This window comes from Geotrypetes seraphini, chromosome 1 (genome assembly GCF_902459505.1).
Source record: "Geotrypetes seraphini chromosome 1, aGeoSer1.1, whole genome shotgun sequence".
NCBI classification, from domain to species: Eukaryota; Metazoa; Chordata; class Amphibia; order Gymnophiona; family Dermophiidae; genus Geotrypetes; species Geotrypetes seraphini.
In genome coordinates, this window is record NC_047084.1 from 519,016,798 (window position 1) to 519,040,950 (window position 24,153).

At 40.1% G+C, this 24,153-nt stretch overlaps 1 protein-coding gene across 1 annotated transcript; it reads right to left on the minus strand.

The window, feature by feature from the left end:
* Nucleotides 1-5,455: 5,455 nt before the first annotated feature.
* Nucleotides 5,456-23,010, minus strand: MINAR2 (membrane integral NOTCH2 associated receptor 2). Its single transcript, XM_033963134.1, has 3 exons — nt 22,885-23,010; nt 16,379-16,624; nt 5,456-5,635 (listed from the first exon to the last, which is right to left on the minus strand). Exons 1-3 carry the CDS (start codon nt 23,008-23,010, stop codon nt 5,456-5,458), a joined length of 552 nt encoding a protein of 183 aa, XP_033819025.1.
* Between the last annotated feature and the right edge of the window lie 1,143 nt (nt 23,011-24,153).

The following is a 24,153-nucleotide window of genomic DNA, read 5'->3' on the forward strand; positions in this document are numbered from 1 at the left end:
GTTTTTATTTCTACATTAGTTATCCCATACATAGCGGGGGCATATTTCAGAAATAGAGAATTGTCATTTGTTTCCAAAGCCACCCATAGGGGTACACTGACATCCGTAGAGACATAATTCAATTTGGCACCTTGTCTTATCATAAATGCCAAGTGGTAATCATAAATACTGGGGAAGTTCACCCCACCATTCTGTTTAGTGCATTTAAGTTTCTGGAGACTAGTTCTGGGGGTTTTGTTATTCCAGAGAAAGGTGACGAGTATATTCTCTATTTTCTTATAATCTGGTTTTGGAAGCAAACAGGGAAGCATGCTTAATGTGAAGTTGATAACTGGCACCAGCATTATTTGTACAGTATCCAGACGGCCCCACTAAGTTAACTTGAGGGGTGACCATTGTGATGTGAGACGTTTAAGTTTATTAAGAATGTGTTCTAGATTGTACATGATCGCATCTTCTATAGTTGGTCCAAAATACACTCCCAAGTATTTAAACTTGTTAGGAGCCCACTGGAAACCATACATTTTGATGTCCTCACTACACTCGGGACAGTTAAGCGGCATTATTTCCGTCTTGGACAGATTTAGTTTGTAGCCTGATATAATGGAGTATCGTTGAATGACCTTAAGAATATGGGGGATCGATGTAGGGATGGCATAAAGGAGAACGTCATCGGCATATGCCGATAACTTAACTTCAAGCGTTGTCAGTTTGAGGCCAACAATGTTACTATTCAGACGAATCGCAATCAATAGGGGTTCTAGTGCTATATTAAAGAGTAAAGGTGATAAGGGACATCCCTGACGTGTGCCTCTTTTAGGATGGAATGGAGTAGAAAATAGATCATTAATGTACAGGCTGGTCATGGGAGCCGTATCGAGTACTCTAATCATGGATATAAGATATGGTGGGAAGCCATGCCACTGTAAAACTTGAAAAATGTATCTCCATTCTATGCGGTCAAAAGCTTTCTCAGCGTCTAGCCCCATAGCCAGCAAAGGGGTTTGTAGCTCTCTGGATTTATGAATAACATTGGCCAATAGCCTGGTGTTGTCACTAGAGAGACGACCCGGCATGAAGCCCGTCTGATCAGTTGATATAATCTGTTGCAAGCTATGAAGCAACCTGTTGGCAATGAGTTTTGCAAAGATCTTGGTGTCTGTATTTATTAAAGAGAGGGGTCTATAATTTACTACATCTAGAGGATTCTTATCAGGTTTAGCTAGTACAATAATGGTCACCTCAATGAAGGAGCCAGATATTTTGCTGGATTGTATAACATCGGAAAAGAAGGAATAGATATGATGTATTAGCTGTGGAAGCAAGGTTTGATCAAATTCGGCCGAAAGGCCGTCTGGGCCAGGTGCTTTTTTCTTGGCTAATTGTCTGATAGATAGGATGATTTCCTCCCTCTGAAGGGGATGAGACAATTCTTGTAAATGTGAGGGTGATATTGGTGAATGAGGGAGAGACTAAAAATTCCGATGCAGAGGAGTCGTCAAGTTCTGAAGAGTATAGAAAATAATATAATTGTTTAAAGCATCAAACAATATCTGTTGAATTTGTTATGATTGAACCATTGGAGTCGTTTATAGCGGCCACATATGTTTTAGAAGATTTACCTTTTAGATATTGGGCTAATTGGTGACCACATCTGTTACTTTCCATGTAGTATGTACCATTTTTCAGGAACAAGTTGTGAGATGCCGATTTACTTAAGAGGGCATTGTATTCCACTCTAAGTGAGCGGAGTTGCAACAGAATAGAAAATTCTGTAGGATTAGCTATGTGTGAGGTCTCAAGATTGTTAATCTTACGTTCCAGATTCTCTATTACTTTCATTCTTTCCCTTTTCAAGTAAGCTGCTCTTGATATTATTTCGCCTCTAATGTACGCCTTAAACGTGTCCCAGAGATTCACCCAGTTAGTATTAGTAGGACTATTAAAGACAAAGAAGTCAGTAATTGCTGAGGAAATATAATCTACGAATTCAGGTTCTTGAAGGTTCTTGAATTTCCATTGGTGATGCGGAACAGGATTGGAAATATTGTGAAGTGACAACAGTATGGCTGCATGATCTGAGATGGCGATTTCTTTTATGGTTGTAGAGGAGAGATATGTTGATAGTGAGGCACTCATCAGAAAGAAATCAATGCGAGAATAATAGGTAAAAGATTGGTCAGTAGGATGAGTTATTCTCCAAGGATAAAACAAATCAAAATGAGAGATGAGGTCATGTAGTTTAAACCAAGATCTGGATTTTTTATATTGTGCATGAGATTTCCTATCACAGACAGGGTCTAAAATCAAACTGAAGTCACCTCCTAAGATATAAGACGTACTGGGCGAAGAAGAAAGCTGTTCTGCTAACTCCTCAAAGAAATTAGGTATATCAACATTAGGGCCATATATATTTATACAGGTTAAAGGAATTCCATTAATTTCTAGCAGTATCTTAACCCATCTGCCGTTGAGGTCATTGCTCTGTGAAAGCAAATGAATGTCCTATCTGTGCTTCACAATCACCATGACCCCATTCTTTTTATCCACAGCAGGGGAGTAGAGGATCGGCAGGGTAAGTTTAGCTGAGTCACAGTCAGATAGATGAGATTCTTGTAAAAATGTAATATTGGGTTTTAGATGAGTAATATAGTCCCATATTTTTTTTTTGATAGGGTTAAGTCCCTTAACATTAAGGGAGCAAAAAGAGAGCGTCATGTTAGTAAAAAGAAAACACAGTTATGAACATTAAGCTAATTGTAATGATAAGAGGGGGTAATCAAATAATAGCACAGAGTAGAATAATCAGTTATACATGTTATGTAACTAGGTACTATGCGAGATATCAATATCAGTAAGTCAGGGCTATCAGTACAGGCCAATATAACAGTTTAAATCCAATGAGTGCAATGACAGGTCCCAAATACCTGGAGTCATAGACATTAAGAAGATCAGTGTGTCCACATTACTATGAATTATGCAACCACGATTATCTGAATATCTGAGATGATTCTTATATACCCTCAGTATATAATAGAGAGAATCATTAAGAAAATAAGTTATGTTAGTGCACATATTATACTTTCAAGGAATAGAGGAAGAAAAAAGGAAAAGAGAAGATGGAAATCTTAAGTAGACCTGATAAGGTAGTATAAAGAATGATCAATAGACAGAGGATAAGAAGAAGTACAGTGGGATAGAGAGACCACTAAGACAGACAATAGCTGGTTCGACGCCAACCAGACACAATATATATAGTATATTAACATAGTAATAACCGCTGACCACAAGAGGCATCACAATAGAGTGATTCAGAGTGAATTAAACATAACTAAAACATATCATTTAAAGGTTCATGCAGGAAACTAAGCGCGGGAAAACACTAGTACAATACAATTATAAAGGGAGAACAATGCAAATAGCATATGAGGTCACAAGGCAGAAAAATACCAAAATACCAACAGGAGATGAAATATAACCTCAGGTTTTGTCTATGGAGCTCGGTGCTTGGTTCTCCAGGTAGTCTGCCAGTTCATGAGGGTGAACGAAATTCTTTGTGGTGTTGTATGTGACCCAAAGAGTAGCAAGATAGAACATGCCATATTTTGCACCGATGTGTTTGAGCTTAGGTCGGTATTCAAGTAGAAGTTTCCAACTCTTGGCAGTTTGTTTCGAGAGGTCTGGAACAATTAGAATGGTGTTTCCCTTAAATTTCAGTGGATGTTGTAGTTTCGCCTGGCGCATAATCTTCATTACCTGAGTGTAGCACAGAAGACGGGCAACTATGGATCTCGGATATTTTGCATTAGCGTCTATTTTATGTGTGGGGACTCAGTGGGCTTTGTCGATTTCCATGTCATATTTGAGCTCAAGATTGAGAATTTTCGGCAAGGTCAACTGCAGGAAAGCGATGGTGTCCTTTCCCCTCCCTTGTTTCCGGGATCCCCAGTATACGCAGGTTATTTCGCCAAGATCTGTTTTGTGCGTCTTCAAGCTCTTGTTCCAAGATGGAGATCTTTTAAATTGTCATTGTAACGTTTTTATGTTCATTTCGTTTGTCTCTATTTTTTGTTCAGCCATATCAAGTCTGGATCGGCAGACAGCCATTTCGGTAGTGAGAGAAGAAAGCTCTGCTTTAATATCTTCAGTTTTCTGATTAATAGTAGCCATGAGGTCGCACATGGTGCGAAGTTCCGCCATAGCAGTCTGTATGAATTCTCCCTCATCCTTAGACATAGGGTATTTTTGCTGCGAAATTGGTTCGATGTTCTTCCTTTTTCCAGCTTTGGATGAGGCCATCATTAACAAAGTCGATATTTGAGGTTTATTCGATGAAAATAGAGAATGATACGGTGACAAAATTCATCACCGTTTCTATCCCCGCGGATAACCACGGGAAACCATCTTCATGTCATTCTTTAAGGAGAGAGGGAAGAATCCGAGTATAATTGGGCACAACCACTGACCCACAAGCTTTGCTTTGAAGTATGCTGGTGTAGAAGGACTGAGGTTGAAATAGACACTAGAAAATAACATGGGATTATTTCCGGGGACGGGAGTGATGATGAATTTTGTCACTGTCATTCTCTAGATGAAAACACTCGTGTACAGCAGGAATTGAGGTTTTTTTATGTATCTAGTTGGTGGAGCTCAGCCACTATGCAGTCATTTACAGCGGTGCTCACTAGCGCCCCCTCGATTAATTGCAATTTTCAATTAATGGTGCGAATTAAGGCTTTTTAAATCATTAACCCCCTCCTTTTACTAAGGAATTCTATGAGCGTAAGAGCTTTTACCACAACGACCCACAATAAAAATCCCTAACAGCTTGATAAAAGATAGCCTAAGTTAGCCTTAGCGCACAGTTCTAGGTAACTAATTTTAGGCATCTTTTATAGAATCGGGGCCTAAATGTCTCAAATCTATAAGCAGTGGCACACTATGATGTGATGTATAATTAACTGAAATATTTTGTGGAAAAAAAGAAGAAAAATTGTACTCTTGCATGTATAATACAATAAAATATGGGTATGAGGGATCTTAAAAACGTTTCTGAACTTTTTTTTAAGACACTATTTATTAAATATCTCAAAAACAAATTACATCACTTTTCCACATAATCACCCTGGTTTTGTGATACATTTTTCCCCCGTGTCTTACTAGCACGCCCTCTTACCACTTCTCCCACCCCAACCATTTCTCGCAAAAAATTTAAAGTGCAGAAACTTTTTGAAGAACCCTCATATGATTTAACAAACATTTTATTCAAAATTTGCTATTTCTTGGCTCTTGAAATTTCCCTACAAAAAAATATAGACCCTCTTTTATAAAGCAGCAATAGAGGTTTCTATGAGCATTGGAGCAGCATCGGCGCTTTTGGCGCTTCGGGCTGTGGTAGAAACCTCTCCCGTGTTAGTTAAAAGGGGATAGCCTGCTAAATGTAGCTCTGCTATTTTCAGGTGAACAGAATGCTAACAGTAACTATGACAATAAAAACACACACAGTGAATATTACAAGTAGTACGATCTGACAGCATCTGGTATGTTTCTTCTCTCGCTCTTTCTTCCTCAGTAAGGAATCATATCCCGGTGTATAAATATCTTCCAGCCAATACTGGAGGTCATTAGGATTCTCCTACAGAAGGCAAAAGATCACATATTCAAAAGTCTGACAAGTAGAAAAAAGCAGAAGACGCTCACTCAATACTCTTATCACAAAACCTGTCGGTTTCAATGGTAAATCAACAAAAGTAGCATTTATACATTTTGTGCTCAATGACACCCTAGAAATTTTAACCTGTAGTCTTTAACAAAATATGTGCTCAACTTTTCTCAATTATTCAGATTTTTTCATAAATTAATTTAAATTCTGAAAATGATGAAGGTCTGGCAAACATAGTAGAGACCAGCAACAGCCAGAATATTATGCTGGACATAATGCTTATTGTATGAGTTTTATAACCCACCTTCCTAGGAGCTCTCAGAAATATAAACTTGGCTTTCCCACTGTTAAAGGAATAAAAACTATGGCCAATTTTTGTCGATCATTTTCTTTTTTATTCATATAAAAGTTTGGAATGACCTTCTTTCTATAATTAGAGTTCTCTCTCATCTACCCACTTTTCATAAAGTACTGAAACCATATTTATTTCAGAAATTTACTAATGATACTTCTTTTTCAAATAATCAATCATATAAGATAAAATTCTGGCCTATAAGATATATGGCCTCTTTTACAAAGGGTTGCGCTGCGCTAACGGCCCTGAAGCCCAAAGAGATTTAAAGGGCTTCGGGGCTGTTGCCGTGCGGCTTTGTAAAAGAGGCAGATAGTTTCTGTTCTAATCCTGTATAAAATGTTATTATTATTTTGTTAACTGAGTCAAGCCCTCCTGTTGGGATGAATCGGTATAAAAAACCAAAGATTAGATTAGATAATCCAAAGTGATTAACGGTTTCATATAGGCCAATTTCATAAGGTCTAAGTGGCATTTAACTTTCATAATCAAGCATCTAAGATTTAAATTTAAAAATTTGCTGCTTCTGAGCGTATACAATTTGGATGACCTAAAGCACAAGGTCCCTAAATTGAGACATCTTAAAATTGGTGATGCCAAAAGTAGGCAGAGGAATTAAGTTAGAAACCCAGCACTGAGTGTGAACGCTGTGTACCTAAAGTACCTTAACTTAGTTGGTAAGGTGCCATCAACTCGTGTTCGAGTCCTAGCAAGTCGATGCCGGACCTTTCTTCTGTGCAGTAAATAAATTCAATGTTGTTGCCGAAACACGATCTTCTGCCTCCAACACTGCCCATCTGCTGCTGCCCATATGGGTGGTACATTGTTAGTCTGACATCTCTGCTGAAACCTGTCCGTTTTGGGAGGCCCTGATGGTGCGAAACTACCAACGGCATAGCTTTCAGCTTCACAGATGCGCGCAAGTCCCAGTGACACGACAAGCCCAAGTAACATGTACCTTAACTTAGGCACCCTTATAGCTAGCCTATCTATAGTAGTGTCTTGTTAAGGCATTTAAGTTAGGAGTCTGTACCGAGAAGTTTTCTTTTAGGGTTCACTATTTCCTGAATATTTATTTATTTATTTATTTAGAACACTTATAGCTCACATATCATACATCTATGCAGATATGTACATAATTAAAACAAAATATAACACATCAACAAACAGAACATGGTAAATCATTATAAAATAACAGCATACAGTAAACAACCTTAAATCTATATCTTAAAATAATTAAAACCAAGCAATTACAAAATGGCTAAATTTGAAAAGGCAAGTCAAAAGAAATAGGCTTTCAGACTTTTTCGAAATGCCAGGAAATCAGAAATCAAACAGATGGAATCGGGAATCGAGTTCCATAATAAAGGAACATACATGATCGATTTACAACTTTAATGACAGAACGAATCGTGGGAACAACTAAGAAATCTGTCCTGTGATCTCAAAGAATGAGTGAGTATATATATCTGCAAAAGAGAAGCAATCACCTTAGGCAATAAGTCAAGATTTGAGGGGAGAGGGGGGAGGGGCGAGAGGGGGAGAGGGAGAATGGAGGGGGACTAGTGCAGCAGAGAATGGAAGCCCAGTGGTGGGAGGGTCAAGTTTATTATGGTTTCATATACTGCTTAAAAATTTCTAAGTGGTTTACATAAAAACATCATTTAAATAATAATCTGTGGGGACCTATACACCAGCAGAGAGATTTGGCCCTTGTAGTAAAAGCCAGTGGTGGGATGGTCCACAGGACCTATACACTGGCAGGAAAGAGCTCAGAAGTAGCCAAAGGACCCAGTATATCCTGGAATTGAGGAACTGGCTCAGGCTTGATGACCGGTAAAGAAGAATCCAGGCAGTGGGGACTCAAGAAGACAGGGAGTGAGGACTGGCAGTGGTCCCAGCCCCTCAGTGCGTGTGTCTGTAATAAGATGACTGAGAGGCTGGGAGAGCCCTCAATGCATACGTGCAGAATAAGATGACTGAGCAACAGAGAAGCTGGAGGAGTCCAAGGCTGAGGGGAAGGACCAACTAGGATGGTGGTGACCAGTGAAGAGACTGGTAATGGCACCGGTAGCAGTGAATTGATCCCTTTAAGGCAGTCTGGTAGACCCTGGGAGTATTGGACAGAGTTCTGAAAAGCATCCAGCAGATGCCTAGCTGCTCACTGCTGATTCCAGTGTTTATCCAGTTGTTATCCATCAGGTTTCTTTGTATTGACATACTCTAGGATCCCTGAGGAAGGAGTGTTTCTTCGAAACACAGACCGTGTCATGTCCAGGTTCATCAATCCTTTTGGATACAAACTGTTTTATGATTATATTTTTATACATTTTAATGTACATTTTATGATTGCTTATTAAAGACTTGGTATCTTGTACATCACCACTGCAGTTTTTTCCTTTGCCTTTCGACTTTCCATGTCACTGTAGGTGTTTTGTTAAAAAAATATTCTTTATTCCTTTTCAAGACAAAATAAAGTGCAACAGATAATGAACAAATATTTCAATAAACAGCACTCATTACATTCAAATATAATAATAAGTTTATATTACCACCCCCCTTCCCCTCTTCCTGGATGTGTTCAACAGTCATAGAGAAACTAAAGGGTAATACTAATGATCAAGTCAAACAAAATTTTGTTAATGGGTCCCATATTTTTAAAAAATTACTGTAGTGTCCCAATTGTGTTGCATGTGTACATTCAAATTTATAAACTTGGCATAAAGATTCTCACCAGAAATTGTAATTTAGCCTATCCCAATTCTTCCAATTTTTTGTAATAAGTTGCATTGCAACTCCTGTCATGGTAAGGAATAATTTATTCTTATGTATATCGATTGGACTCTTGGATAATAAGAGTTCCAAACAACACTAGATCATATGGTAACAACAGCGAGGTTTCTAATATTGCATTTATTTGACCCTCAAGAACAAAAAAAATAACAATTAATTAAAAAATCTAAGGAAAAAATGTTATTTGCCAAGTGGTGGAAGCACCCACTGAAAACCATTTAATCAAAAGTGGAGAAAAAGCCTCAACCATGCAATTGGCAACCCAATGAGTTTTTGAGCCATTCTTATTCTGTATCATGGGCAAAAGAACTCCACTATTCTCAAAATGTCATTTTCAAAAACAGGAAAACATCCCATCACTGTGCACAGGGAAAAGAAACAGAACCAGAGACCAATATCTTCACCGATGACCATTTACTCCATCCAATAACATGATGTTCAGGTTAATGCACCTACAGCAGTGAAGTGAAGATAAGTGGCTATATTTCCAACAAGGCTGTTGTTTCGCCAACCAGTGGCTGCATCAGGGAAATACCATAACAAAGTCTCGTTCTTTCCACCTCCGTCCATCTACTGGCATCAAAATGGCTACTGGATTTGAAACTCTGCATTCCATGACGTCATTTCCGCTGGAAATCATTCAAAACACAAAAACAAAAAGCAAAAATTAAAAAAAACGCACACCATTCCACTTTCTGATTAAGACCCTTAGGCCAAATCGTATCCAAAAAGAAAATCGATCTCTGCTCACTCTGGTACAGTTTAGTCTTCACGTCACCCCTCCGTGACGTCACTGGGATGTGATCTAATACAAAACATGCAAACTCCTCAAAAGAATGTTGCTTATCCACACAGTGACAAGTTAATACATCCACTTGTCGTTTATGGGCTATGTTAGAACGATGTTCAAATAACCTAGTCTTCAGAAACTGCGTTGTGTGGCCAATGTAACACAGGTCACACAGACATACAATAGTGTATACCACACCAATCGTTTTACATGTGGCATTGCAGGTCAACTTCCAGGTTCTCCTTCCGGGAATACAAACTTGAGCTCCTTCACAAATTAGAGAACACGCTATACAATGATTACAGCGAAACATCCTCCTCACCACTTTACTGGACCACACGTCACAAGGGCATAATAGATTTTTCAAATTTCTGTTACGGGAGAAAGCTATTTTACAGTCTAATTCCTGACAATTCTGCTTGGTTTGCACCATGGGCCCAAAGCTTTTAATTTTCCTGCCCAATCGCTGAGAAATCATAGAAAATTTCAAAATACATGGCACCATTTCATAATCCTCAACTTTAGATTTATACTGGAGCAGTTGATTACGAGCACTGAATCTCGCCCTCTTATACACTTTTGCAACCACCAATTTAGGATATCCCTGTTCCTCATATTTATTTTTCAAAATTTCCGCCTTATTAATTAATTTGTCTGTAGAATGGCATATCCTTCTATAACAGAAAAACTGGGATAAAGGTAAATTGTTTTTCAGAGTGCTCGGAGGCATGCTTGTATACCGCAAAAGAGTGTTTCTATCCGATGGCTTAGTGAAAACAGAGGTTAAGAATCTCCCATCCCTCTGCATGATCTTCACATCCAAAAACATTATCTCATATAGATCACATTTCATCTCAAACTGAATAGTTGGATGGCAGCCATTTAGATAATGAAGGAAAATATCCAGATGTTCCCGAATGGAGGTCCATAATAAAAAAATATCATCTATGAACCTCCTCCACAATTTGATGTGGGTCATAAACCCTGATGCATAAATCCACTTATTTTCATATTTTGCCTTAATATGTTTGCAATTGACAGGGCAAACGATGCCCCCATCGCAATATCTGACTTCTGCTAGAAAAACTTATGGTCAAAAATGAAATAATTCTTGGACATTTATTTTGTATCCAGAGAATTTACCAAATTGGTCTATCAATTCCAGTAAATGCAGAATGGTGGATTCAGGATTTTTCAAATGAAGCAAGATATCGTCTGCATAAGCAGAGATCTTATATTCCCGGCCCGCATAAGGAATCTCTTGTATCTCCTTTGCCTGCCGTATAGCCAGTAACAAGGGTTCCAGAACAATATTAAAAAGCAAAGGAGACAAGGGACATCCTTGTCTAACTCCCCTTCCCAGACAAAAACATTCAGAAAATGTATCATTAATATATAGCCTGGCAGAAGGGGAACTGTACAAGGTTTGAATCATTTAAATAAATCTGGATCCTATACCAAACCAATCCATTGCTTGATACATGAAAGTCCATTCTACACGATCAAAGGCCTTCTCTGCGTCCAGTGAAACAGAGAAGGCTGGATCATCCATTGTTTTCGCTAAATTTAACATATGTAAAGCTAATCTGGTATTATTTGAGGAATGTCTCTGAGCAATGAACCCCGTTTGGTGCATACCGATCATATAAGGGAGAGCCTTGGTTAATCTTAAAGCCAATAATTTAGCCAAAATTTTTCCATCTAGATTGATTAAAGAAATAGGCCTGTAGTTTGAAACCAACATGGGATCTTTATTTGGCTTTGGCAAAACAATGGTTAAAGATTCTGCCCTAGTACCTGAAATACAACCCTTAGCCTTAGTCAGCTGTGACTGATACTAATTTAGAAGATGAGGTAAAAGTGTAATTTGAAATGAATTGTAAAACTCCACAGTGAATCCATCACTACTCGGAGTGGATCCAACTCGGAGGGATTTCAATGCTGTCTGGAGTTCCTTAAGTGATATAGGTGCATTAAGATCACTTTTTATATGCGCAGGAATTTTTGACCCTTGAATTAACTTTAAAAATTCCAACCCATCTTTTTCTTTATTTGAATAAAGCTCGGAAGAATATAAAGCCTTGTAATATTTCAAAAATTGTTTTAAAATATTTTCAATCTGGGTATGAGATTGATCATGCTCATCCTGAATGGCCGCAATTTTTACTTTTCTTTTTTTAGCTTTGAGATAATTAGCTAATAATCTTCCTGCTTTATTTGAGTTTCCATACTACAGAGCCTGCTGTGAAAACAAATCTTTCCTAGACAATTGTGAGGATATCTCATTATATTTACACTTAGCTTTCAAAAGAGCCTGCAAAGTATTGTACTCCCATTTTGATGCCAATTGTGACTCTAAATTCAAAATAATTTTTTCCAAATTAGAATATTCCAATTTTAACTATTTACTAACATGTGCCGAATAAGAAATTATTTGCTCTCTAATTGTAGTTTTGAAAGCATCCCATAATATTTCCAATGAGATATCCTCAGAGGTATTAAGTTGAAAATACTCATTCATTTTTATTTGCATTTGTTCAAGAAAGTTTGAATCTGCAAGCAATGCATTATTGAATATCCAAACAGATCTAGTATAATCTATTCCATCCAACTGTAATTCAATCCAAATGCCAGCATGATCCGTCAGAAGAATTGGGTCAATATTGGCCTTTGTAATATGCTGAATTAGAGTGTCTGAAACAAAAATTTAAGCAATTCTGGAAAATGATTTATGCACTTGAGAACAAAAAATAAAATTCCCGAGCACTATAATGAAAAAGCCTCATATATCTCTTAATCCACACAATTGCACCATATTAACTAAATCAAGTGATTTTATTTGTTTACTAGGTTGCTTATCTAATATTGGATCCATGACAGCATTGAAATCTCCGATGACAATTCATGTATTTGCAGCCAATGACAGAATTAACTGTTGGAGTTTTGTAAAGAAATCAGCCTGATTTGAATTAGGGGCATAAACATTAAGTAACATCAGGGTATGTTTTCCTAAAGTCATATCAACATAAATCCATCTACCTAAAGGGTCAGCGTGAACCTTACCAAATATAGCAGAACATCTCCTATTGATTACAATAGCCACTCCCGCCTTCTTTCCTACTGCAGGAGCATAAAAACAGTGTTTTACCCAATCACCAGTAAATTTTGCAGTCTCTACCGATGATAAATGAGTTTCCTATACACAGTAAATATCTGCCTCTTGTTTCTTATGAAAATTCAGTATTTTTTTTCCTCTTAACTGGATGGTTGAGACCATTAACATTTAATGAGAAAATTTTTAAAGCCATCTCAAAAATAAAGAATATAGGTGCAATGTTCCAATGAAATACATTAGTTTACCCTTTTCCAAATAACTAATATAACATCCCCACACATCCAGGAACCCTAACCCCCCCCTCCAAAAAAAAAAAACCAACAAAAAACCTTCTCTCTACCCTTAAAAAATGAAATATCATGGTGAACTTGGATCAAATTAATGGATCTGTAACTCAACCCTCCCATGCCTTTCCTGAAACAAATTCAATTTTAAAACATAAATTAATCTTATATATAATATAATAATAACATTCAATGTTAAATTATTCACTGCAGTTTTGTTGGATTCTTTGTTTGTTGTTGCCACTGGTGAAAATACAGCATATATTGTTGACTGGCCAAAGAACATATCAATCAATATCGAAGAAGATTAAACTTAAGCTTTTCTTGGAAGCTTAAACAACAAGACTTTGACTATCACACTTTGGATATACGAATGCAAAGCCAAAGATATGCTTGGAAAAATTGAAAGCCACACAAAAACCAAAGACTAACATGTGATTGATGCAATAACTGCAGCTATGGATGCCCCTCTATCAAAAATTTTCTGCCTAACTAAAGATCTAACATAGCTCAGGACAATTATCCATAGGATTACCACAAGTTGACATTGACTTGATGGCATGTAGCAAAAACAAAATTTGGGGGCCATATTATGAAAGCTTGGCACACACCAGTGGCATAGTAAGGAGGGGCAGGGGTGAACTGCCACAGATATCATCTTGATTGGGAGCACCAAAACCTCTCCTCTCAACCCCCCACTCCTTCCCTGCCCCTCCTCCTCCCCCACCATGCTTGCTCCTTCCCCCACTCCAAATCTCTAACTCTTCACCAGTGCAAGCAGCATTTTCAACCTGCTGCTTGCACCAGCCTTGGCCCTACCTCTGAAATCACTTCCTGGTTGTGGGACACCAGTGAAGTTAAAAAGATATGGGGGAAAAAAGACGAAAGAAAGGGGTGCATGCGCGTGGTGGTCGGGGGAGAGCAGATAAGAGTGCAGTGGGCACAACTGCCCAAGGCTTCTCCTACCCTAGCTACGCCACTAGCACACACTAATGGATATTAGTATGCACTAAGGGCTGGATTCTGTAAATGGCACCTAAATCAGCTCCTGCCTACAAAAATGGCACGGGCTGCATGTCAAATCGCAGGCACTGTTTTAAGAATCACAGCTAGCATCTACCACAAAACTTAGATACCTGCAATGTAGGTCGGGATTTTACTGGCCTACATTTCAGATGCCTAAGTTCTTAAAAAAAAAAAAAAGAATTGCATCTAACAGCGCCTAAGATTATCTCTGCCCCTAACCATACTTATTTTTACCTTAGGCAATGTTAGACACCTCCTTAAAGGTGACTATGATGCCTACCTCATAGGCATCTACTGGCACCTACTTTTTTATAACGAGTTTTTGGTTTTTAAAGGCACTGTCAATTACTGTGCTGATTAAAACCAATTCAAACAATTAAGTTAGATGGCAGTATGGCACTCACCACCGCTTAACTTTCAGCACTGTTTATAGAATCTGGCCCTAAGTGCCATGTGTCCCATAGGTATAAAATAGGATGTGCAACATTTAGCGTGTGCTAATGTCTATTAGCACGTGCTAAGCTTTACTACAAGGGCTCCTTTGATAGGCAGCAGAGTGTTGCTGTTACGCCTTCATCTGAGTCCACCTTTTCTTTTCCTATGCTTACGGTTACCATATCTCCAGATTTACCCAAACATTTCCTCTTTTTAGAGGACTGTTCAGGTATCTGGACGGTTTTCTAAAAACCAACAGTTTGGGTTTTGGACAGCCTAAATTTTTTTTTTTAAATCTTCAGGCAGGAAGTGGGGGTCACCATAAGCAGTGCCTCCGCCGGGTCAGACCATAGGTCCATCCTGCCCGGCAGTCCGCTCCCGCGGCGGCCCAAACAGGTCACGACCTGTCTTAATCACCAGAAGGGGCTCCCTTGCCACCTTGGTTTCTCATTGAAGTCCTATCTTCCCATCGAAGTCCTAACCCTCTGGTCTTGCACATGCACGACCTGGTTGGGTTTCTATACTTATTACCTGGTTAGCTTTCTATACTTGTGTTACATCCCAGCTCCTCCCTCAGTATCCCACGATCCCTTTATCCCTCAGGAATCCGTCCAATCCCTGTTTGAATCCCTGTACCGTACTCTGCCTGATCACTTCCTCCGGTAGCACATTCCAAGTGTCCACGACCCTTTGGGTGAAAAAAACTTCCTTGCATTTGTTTTGAACCTATCTCCCTTCAGTTTCTCCGAATGCCCCCTCGTACTTGTTGTCCCCTTCAGTCTGAAGAATCTGTCCCTATCCACCCTCTCTTTGCCCCTCAAGATCTTGAAGGTCTCTATCATATCTCCCCTGAGCCTCCTTTTTTCCAGAGAGAAAAGCCCCAGCCTATCCAACCTCTCGGCGTATGGGCAGTGTTCCAGCCCTTTTACCAGTTTCGTTGCTCTCCTTTGGACTCTCTCAATTACCGCCATGTCCTTCTTGAGGACCCACAAGAATCATGGTTCTGCCATGGTTATCTGTGGTCTGGGACAAGAGCCCCTGTTATGAGTCGCTGTAGGCTCATTTGGCGCTGGCTGGAAGTGGCAGGAAAGTCCCCGGCTCTGCCTGAGCTCTGGCTGTGTCTGAAGGGCTTTTGAGCATGTGCAGATATGATGACATCACACACATGCGTAGACACTCTCCAGACATGGCCCTAAGCTCAGGCAGAGCCGGGACTTTTCCTGCCACCTTCAGTGAGCACCAAATGAGCCAACAGTGGTTGAAGCTACAGCCTCAGCACCCTGGGGTTGTGGGTTCAAACCCCGCGCTGCTCCTTGTGACCCTGGGCAAGTCACTTAATCCCCCATAGCCCCAGGTACGTTAGACAGATTGTGAGCCCACCGGGACAGACAGGGAAAATGCTTGAGTACCTGACTGTAAAACCGCTTAGATAACCTTGATAGGCAGTATATAAAAAAAAAAATCCTAATAATAAACTCACAACAGAAACTCTTACCCCTGGATCACTGGTACCCACGGTGGGACCATGATTGACACCCGCAGATGATCTCCCCATTGCCACCAGAGATGTACCATCCCCTGGTGTACAGTTTAATTATGATCAGCTCATCATCATCCTTACCAGAATAATCTAGCACAAAATAGACATCATATTTAGTAATATACAGTATAATGCATACAATACTATATTTAGGATGATAGTTTGCAAAAACCATTATGCCTAGCAAATTGGCTTTTTCAAAATTGCTCATCTTCCTCCATGGGTAAAAGGCTGTCAGGATCTATTGTTTGCTTTGAATTCAGCTGCTCTTTGCTACTCCTCTGCCCACCCCCTCCTTAAACCCCCAGCGTGCACAAGCTGCCACCCTGTTTGACTGCTTAGTTTGCCTATGACTAACCTAGCACTGATGTTTTTTTTTACCTGCATGTAGTTAGCAAGGTTGGGATAAGCTGATTGCTTGTCGTATTCTTGAATGGTCCAGGAAGGTTGCTTTTTTCTCTCCTCCAATCCGCCAGAAATCCTGGTGTGTTGATATAAAGGGTTGCTCTTAATTGTAGATTTTAAGGTGACAGACGAAATGTGTTTACTAAGAGCTTCATCTATTAAGACTGGGCTACCTCCACCTGAATCCAAATCTTGGGGTTCAGCAAGGCTTCTTGTTTCTCTCTGTAAACCATTTTGGACAGAAAACAAACTGTGATAGAAATCCATTTTATATTAAGGGCTAGGCTGACTAAAAGATGATGCCTTGTTACTACATGCTAACATTCCTTATATTATGCTATGTTAGACACACTCCCCTGACACACACACACGCAACCTATGCTAGCTGCTGCAATTGTGATGGTTTTCATGGCAGTGGTTTACCAGCACTGTCCTCAGTCATCACAAACGGTCCCACTCCTTCCATCCCCTAACCCTGGTCCCACACAAACCTCGTCTCTTTGGGGCCGTGTCTGGTGGGCATCTGCGCATGCGCAGATTCCCTCCAGATGTGGCCCCGAGCTCAATTGTTTTCAAAATCTGGACACACTGCTCGGTTTTGAAAAATCATCTGGACACCTGGACAGTCCTCTAAAAAAGGACATGTCCAGGTAAATCCAGACATCCAATGGAGGGTTAAGTGGCTTGCCCAAGGCACAAGAAGATGCAATGGGAATTGAGCACAGGCCCCCCTTGTTCTCTGCCTACTACTGTAACCATTAGGCTGATCCTCCTTTCTGTTAATAATATATATTAACAGCATTAATGTTTGCTAACATAGTTGTGCACTTTAGTAAATATAGCCCTAAATTTGCATAGTCATGTACCATTATGTAAATTGACCAATCATTTTATATCAGGACACCTAACTGAGAAATCCAAAAGGCTTCCATTTTAAAGAGGCAACATAGGTGTTTATATTTCTTTATAAATTAGGCACAAATGGCAATGCACACACTTTACACCTACTCTGAAGTTTGATATAAATGGGTGTGTATACTCTCTGCATTTCTTTTCATATTTTATAAATTACACACATATCCACAAATTCACCCCTGCTCTTCCCAAACTATGCCCTCAGGAATGTCAACCCGTGGACCTACATGTGCATATACTGCTGTGCAGTTTTAGAAAGCACCTTTTCCATCTTTTATATTACCACTTTTTCATGAAGACATTCACCCAAAGCAGTTTACAAATCTTTGAATAGTAACCAGGTGCTCTTATGTATTTTCCTTATCTGTCCCTGCAGGCTCACAGTCTAACTGTGGTGCTTGGGGACAATGGAGCATTACATGATTTGCCCAGAGTCACAAGTAGCAGGCTGGGATTGAACATACAACCTCAGGATGCTGAGGCAGCAGCTCTAACCCCCAGGCCATCTTCTCCACAAATTTCAGAAACAGGAGAAGCTTTATAAATTTATCAATTTACTCATTTTAGGTCGAGCACAAATTGGGCTTCATTTTAACACAGCATACCTATGTGGAATATCTTTAGAAAATGGAACTCTTTTTTTTTTAATCTAAAGGACCTATAGGCTTTCACCAAATAAGCTCACAGAACTATTCTTAACAACACTCAGATGTCTCCGCACAAATATATACCTACTCGGAGAAAGATGCACCTTGTATTTTTCGCTCCATAAGAGCCTGGCAGGGAGGGGGGACAGGGTGCAGAGCCTGGCAAGGAGTGTGGAGTTGGGTGCAGAGCCTGGCGGGGAGAATTTGGTTCAGAATGGGTTTTTTTCTTGTTTTCCTCCTCTAAATCTAGGGTGCGTCTTATGATCAGGTGCATCTTATGGAGTGAAAAATACAGTATGTGCTTGTTCTACATGTATGTACCTGCATATTTTATAAAATACATGTGCACATCACAGTCACATCCCCAGGAATGTATACATGAGGTCTGGTTGGCATCCGTGCTTATGTCAACCATATCATTTAATAAACATCCTTTTCTGTAATCATGTAATACAAAAAAATACTTTATAAAATTAGTCAAGCTTGCTGGCAGTATTGTATTTTACAAAGCACAGATTTACTATCTGTTGGGGGAAGGGGAATCACATACTGGATACATTTCATAGGTGGGCTTATGCATGGAAGAAAGTAGTTTGTGATAAACTTCTACTGGAGAATGAAAATCTCCATTTTTGTTCATATGATACACATAAAGGAAGAAATAGTGAAACCTGCAATAATACATCAAAACACAGGGATGAATCTAGTCCTCAGAATTAGTGAACACCAACCTTTTCAGTTTATATATAATTTTAAAATTTCAATTTTTGCCTTGCTGTGTCTGGGTATTTTCTATAGGGGGCACTGAATCCCAATCCTGACACAACTTTGTCACCTCTCGGGGTCCGCTAGGAGCAATGCAGCGGCCCTTCACTAGGTGGCACTCCTGATACTAGGCATTCTTCCATAGATGCTGGAAGCCCTACAGGGGGTGCTGGCTCAGAATAGTAGCTACACCGCTTTAAAGACCAACCCAGTTGCTGCTTTGTTGAGCTCAATAAAATACATTTGAACATAAAGACCAACCCAGATATCACACACAAGGGACAGAGGCAGATGGTCTGGTTTCAAAACAGATACTGTCTTTTATTAAACAAGCTGTTAGGCACAAAAACAGCTCCACAAAACAAAACAGAAACACAAAAGGCAATAAAGTATATGAAAAATATGCCATTCATGTCCAGGGTGGGTGGGGAGATACTTTTAATTTGAATGTAATTTTTGGATATGTAGAAAGGGGGGTATGATATATGTATTTATCATAAAAATATAATTTGATAGAATTTAAGTGCTGTTAAAGTGTAAAATGTCTGTATAATATGTTGCACTTATTTTTGGGGTTTTTTTTTTGTAAAAAAGAAAAATATGGCATTCCGAAAAACACATTTCCGTGTGGCACAGGAAAGCAACAGCAACAGTATGGATTGAGATAGCCTCTGAAGCTTCTTCCCCACAGCTGTGCCACACCCTGCTCTTCAGGGCAGCTAGGTTTAGGTCAGTGGTTTATCTTAAAAGAAACAAAGAAGAAAATATTGGAATGAGCAAGATTCAAATAACAACAGTCTTAAACAGTTACTTCAGAAAGTCTTTTTAGCTAGCAGGTAAGGTTTGAGGTTCCCAGCCAGTTATGAAACAAAAGGCAAAACTGTGGTTCCAAAAAGTGATAAAGAAAAAACAGAACTTTCAGCATAAACAGTCCTTCCTTGCACACACAGCCTTAAGATTCCTTCTCACACTTGTGCAAGCAGTTGATCAAACAGTTCTGTGGCAATTATTCAAACAACTCCAGAAAAAAAAACAGCACAAAAAGAAAAAAAAAAAAAACCTTCTCCAACTTTCAGGTGTCAGTAATCAAGGACATTTCCCTCTGTCCTGTGCACAGTTTTAATCCCAATGAAAGCTTCCTTAGGTTGAGGTAAACTTCTTGCAATTCAAAAATACAAAAAACAAACAAACCAATACTGTTCCTATTAGCAAGTTTCCATTGCCTCCACTTGCTCACCATGTAAAGGTAGTTCCTCAGTAATTTCCATATATTTCTCCTGGGCTGGCAGTTCTGCTTGAGTCAGCTGGGCAGGTTCCTCTAGCTCAGTGGTTCTTAACCTTCCTAATGTCGTGACCCTTTAATACAGTTCCTCATGCTGTGGTGACCCCCAACCATAAAATTATTTTTGTTGCTACTTCATAACTGTAATTTTGCTACTGTTATGAATCGTAATGTAAATATATGATATGCAGGATGTATTTTCATTGTTACAAATTGAACATAATTAAAGCATAGTGATGATTAATCACAAAAACAATATGTAATTATATATTGTAAAATATTTATTTCTAATTCCTACCAGAAAACAAAATGCAGGACCAAAAACTAAAAGTACTAATATTTACAAACAAACCCTAAGATGCAAGACTCCCCAGGGGAAAAGAAACAAATGCATTTCTTCCTGAACAGACAAATCGATCACTAAAAAAAAATAAAAATAAAAGCATTTCCCCTACCATTGTTGTCTCTCTCCCTCCATGGGCCTTGCCTTCTGGCCTGCCTCCCCGGTGTTATCTATGGGCCGGTCCACTGTGCGATCAACGCAGCGTCTTTGGGCCGGCTCCCTGAGTGCTGCATTGTGCAAAGCTGTGGGCAGCGGCTCCTCGCGTGCGTCCCGCAACTCATCAGGAAGCCTTCCCTCTGACGTTGCGACATCAGAGAGAATGCTTCCGGTTCAGTCGTGTAGGAACCTTTTCCCATGGCTTTGTGCACTGCAGCACTCAGGGAAATGGCCCGAAGATGCCGCGTTGATTGCACCGTGGACCGGCGGCTGAAGAGCGCTGTCTTTGGCCCGATGGATGTGCCGGCCCTGTGGACCTGCAGCGGTCCACGGACCGGTGGTTGAAGAACACTTCCTAAGACCATCGGAAATATGTGTTTTCTGATGGTCTTAGGCAACCCCTATGAAAAGGTTGTTTGACCCCCCAAAGGGGTCGCAACCCACAGGTTGAGAACCGCTGCTCTAGCTCCAACATTCCCACATCTGGCCTCAGTTTAGGCCATGCGTTCTCCTCTGTCTCCTTCTGCCTGCCTTGTTCCCTTTCACCTTCTGCTGCCTGAAGCTCCCTCTTTGGCCAAGCTGCAGAATGCTATCAGGGAAATAAGCCTTAGTCCTTAAGGAAGGTTTAAAGGATTTTTTTTTTTTCTGACTTCTATTAGCTTTTCCTTTAGAATCAACAAACCTATCCTGCTAGGGACTGGGACTTGAAGGACCTTTGAGTAAAAATATGTGTGTAATTCCAAATCTCCAGGACCACTGCCCCCTACAGTGCATAAAATTTACAAACAAAATGGCACTACTGGTGCACTTTTACTCACACAGAGGGTATGTCATTTTTTTTAAAGATCCATTTTCCATTTGTCCTTGCAGTCTCACATTCATGCTATGGTAAAGAAGATTTATTTTAAATTGAGATTGCTGAGTAATCTCAAATCTTACTTGTCCTTCAGTCAGTTGTACTGTCCAGTTTGGACTAATGATACTTGGTGCTGTTAGGCATTCCCTCACAACCTCCCACTTAAACCCTGCCCTCTATAAATTCTACCAAGCAAATTCACAATCTTAGCCCTTATAGCACCCAAATCTACCTCTCCTACCTGAATTATGAACACATTTACCTAAATATAAAGGTTATTAAATTAAAAAAACAAAACACACCTGCTAGCACTCACTCCATTATTTGCCTCTCCTTTTAGCCCTCCAAACCCTCCCTCCTAATATCCCTGTTCTACCTGCCACTATGAACGGCAGGCTCTGCCATGTTACAGGCTCTCAGGATAAACCTGAGAACACCTCCATTGCAGCATGCATTTTGTAGAATGGTTGCATTTATGTGCCCAACTGCTGGTTGTAATTGCCAGCATTTACACATGCCATAAATAGTCACGCCTAAGGTTTGGTATGTAACTGAGGACTTGCACTAGTATTCTAGAATGGATTTGGCACTCAGCTGTGTCATTATAGAACACTGCCATGTATAGAATTTCTTCTGGTATTCTTTGTTTAGAAAGCATAATAGAGTGTAAGAAGCTGAACATGTATTTGAAATTATCATATGCTGCATGTCTCGTACAATAACCCATTGTTATAGAGTGCTTTTTCTTGTTAAAAAGATCTTGTGCCTTTCTTTTTCTAAACCATTAAGAATAAATTGGTGGTTTGGCAGCACATAAACTTTTTTAAGGAAAAAATTTTCTCTGAAAAAAGGTATCCTTCTTGTGAGATTTTTGACTGCTATACATATGTCTTCCCTCCCCCCCGCCCCCCCAAAAAAATAATTCCTCTCCTCTGTGTGTACTGTATATATTAGGTTCTGAAATACTAGATATTTGGTAAAGTGCCTGCATTATTTTAACACCTTTTCTCTGGATTGTTTCAGCTGTGTCTATATTCTCCAGAACTGGAAGCAATATTGCAAGTGAGGCGTCATCTACATGTATCGCCTCTCTTTCAGTGTAAAGCCCCTCGTCATACAGTGTAATGTTTCTCTAGCCACTGTCTTATTCATCTGGCACACACCTTGAAATGATCAGATATGATGCCCCTATGTTTGCTCTACCAACTGCAGCATCTCAGGGTCTCAGTCATTCCATCATGCACTTTTCCCCTGGACCTCTGCACCCTTAAAATTATTTTTTGTTAAATGCTCTTTGCCTTAGTCACTGAGAAAAGCACATGTATAGAGCAGAACGGAACAGCGCATTCGCAAAGCTTTTATTTATTATGACTAAAACACGGTAAACCTGGGCTAAATTTTGTGACATCTTCTCCTGTTATATTATTATTTTTTTCAATAGAACCTTAAGAGAAGTAAAGTCAAAGCAAAACAGGTCCGACTTACAAACTGGAACCAATGAACGGCTAAACTTCTAACCTGTACATAAACACGGTTGTGCCATTGCCTGGCATGCAGAAACGCCGGGCTCATCATTAGAGTCTTCACATCCAGTCGCAGAAACTTCTCAGGATGATTGTTGTTTGGCAAAACAGACAGGTCCATGTCGGCCTCCAGTTACTGTACAAGGTGAACAGCAAGGCTGCTGGTGGGTGCTCCCAGCTGCCATTCCATAATTAATTAAAAAGACAATGATCTGCCAGGTGGCCGAAACTGTAGATGACTAGAGTTCAGTATATGGCATTACTGAACTGTTAGAGCAGATTTAAGTAATATTTTTATCCTTTTGGATATGATTCTGTTGTTTCTACGAGATAACCGCTGTAAACATTTCTGTAGTTTTGTTGAAATTTATGTATACTGTTTACATTGGAATCTTATTTATTTATTTGTTCATTCATTTTTCTTTACCATTCTCCCAAGGGAGCTCAGAATGGTTTACATGAATTTACTCAGGTACTCAAGCATTATTCCCTGTCTGTCTCAGTGGACTCCCAGGCCCGGATTCTATAAATGATGTCCCAATTGTAGGTGACCAACTACTGCCCAACCAGCCAATTGGAGGCACTTTTTTTTAAAAACCTCCTGAGGCAGGCCGCCTATTTTGGAGGGACCTCTGGGAGCCTAGGGAGGCTCGTAAGCCCGTCTAAGCTTGCCTAAGGCTAGGTATGAGCGTGGCTTGGCCCGGAAGTAGCCTTAGGCGGCTGTACACATCTCCAAATGCAGATGCAGCCACTGAGCTTATCGTGTCATGAGATCTCCCTGCTGCAATAAGTTTAGCAGCTGCGACCGCCCTTCCCCCCTGTACATCGCTGGCAGGAGGGATGCCCAGTCCCTCCTGCCCAGCACCCGCAACCCCCCTGAACATTGTTGACAAGAGGGATGTCGTAACACCCCCACCACCACCCAATCCCTCCTGCCGGAACCCTCCCACCATTACACCCTTCCTGATGCCAGCTGGCTGGCCAGCCTTCTCAAGAATAGTGGGCCTGCCTCTTCCTGGTGCATTGTGGGATGCACCAGGGAGGGGCCTTTGGCCCTGATTGCCCCAGGTGCTTAAGGCCCCTGCCATAGGAGGGGCCTTAGGCACTGGGCCAACTGTAATATTAGGCTCAATTTGCAGTGCATTCTGGGATGCACTGGGAGTGGCCTAAGATTCTGATTGGCCAGGTCCATTAGCCCCCCCCCCTCTGTTTCTATATTCATTGAATTTGTAGCGGTGTGCTGTTGGATCAATTTCTCTCATGC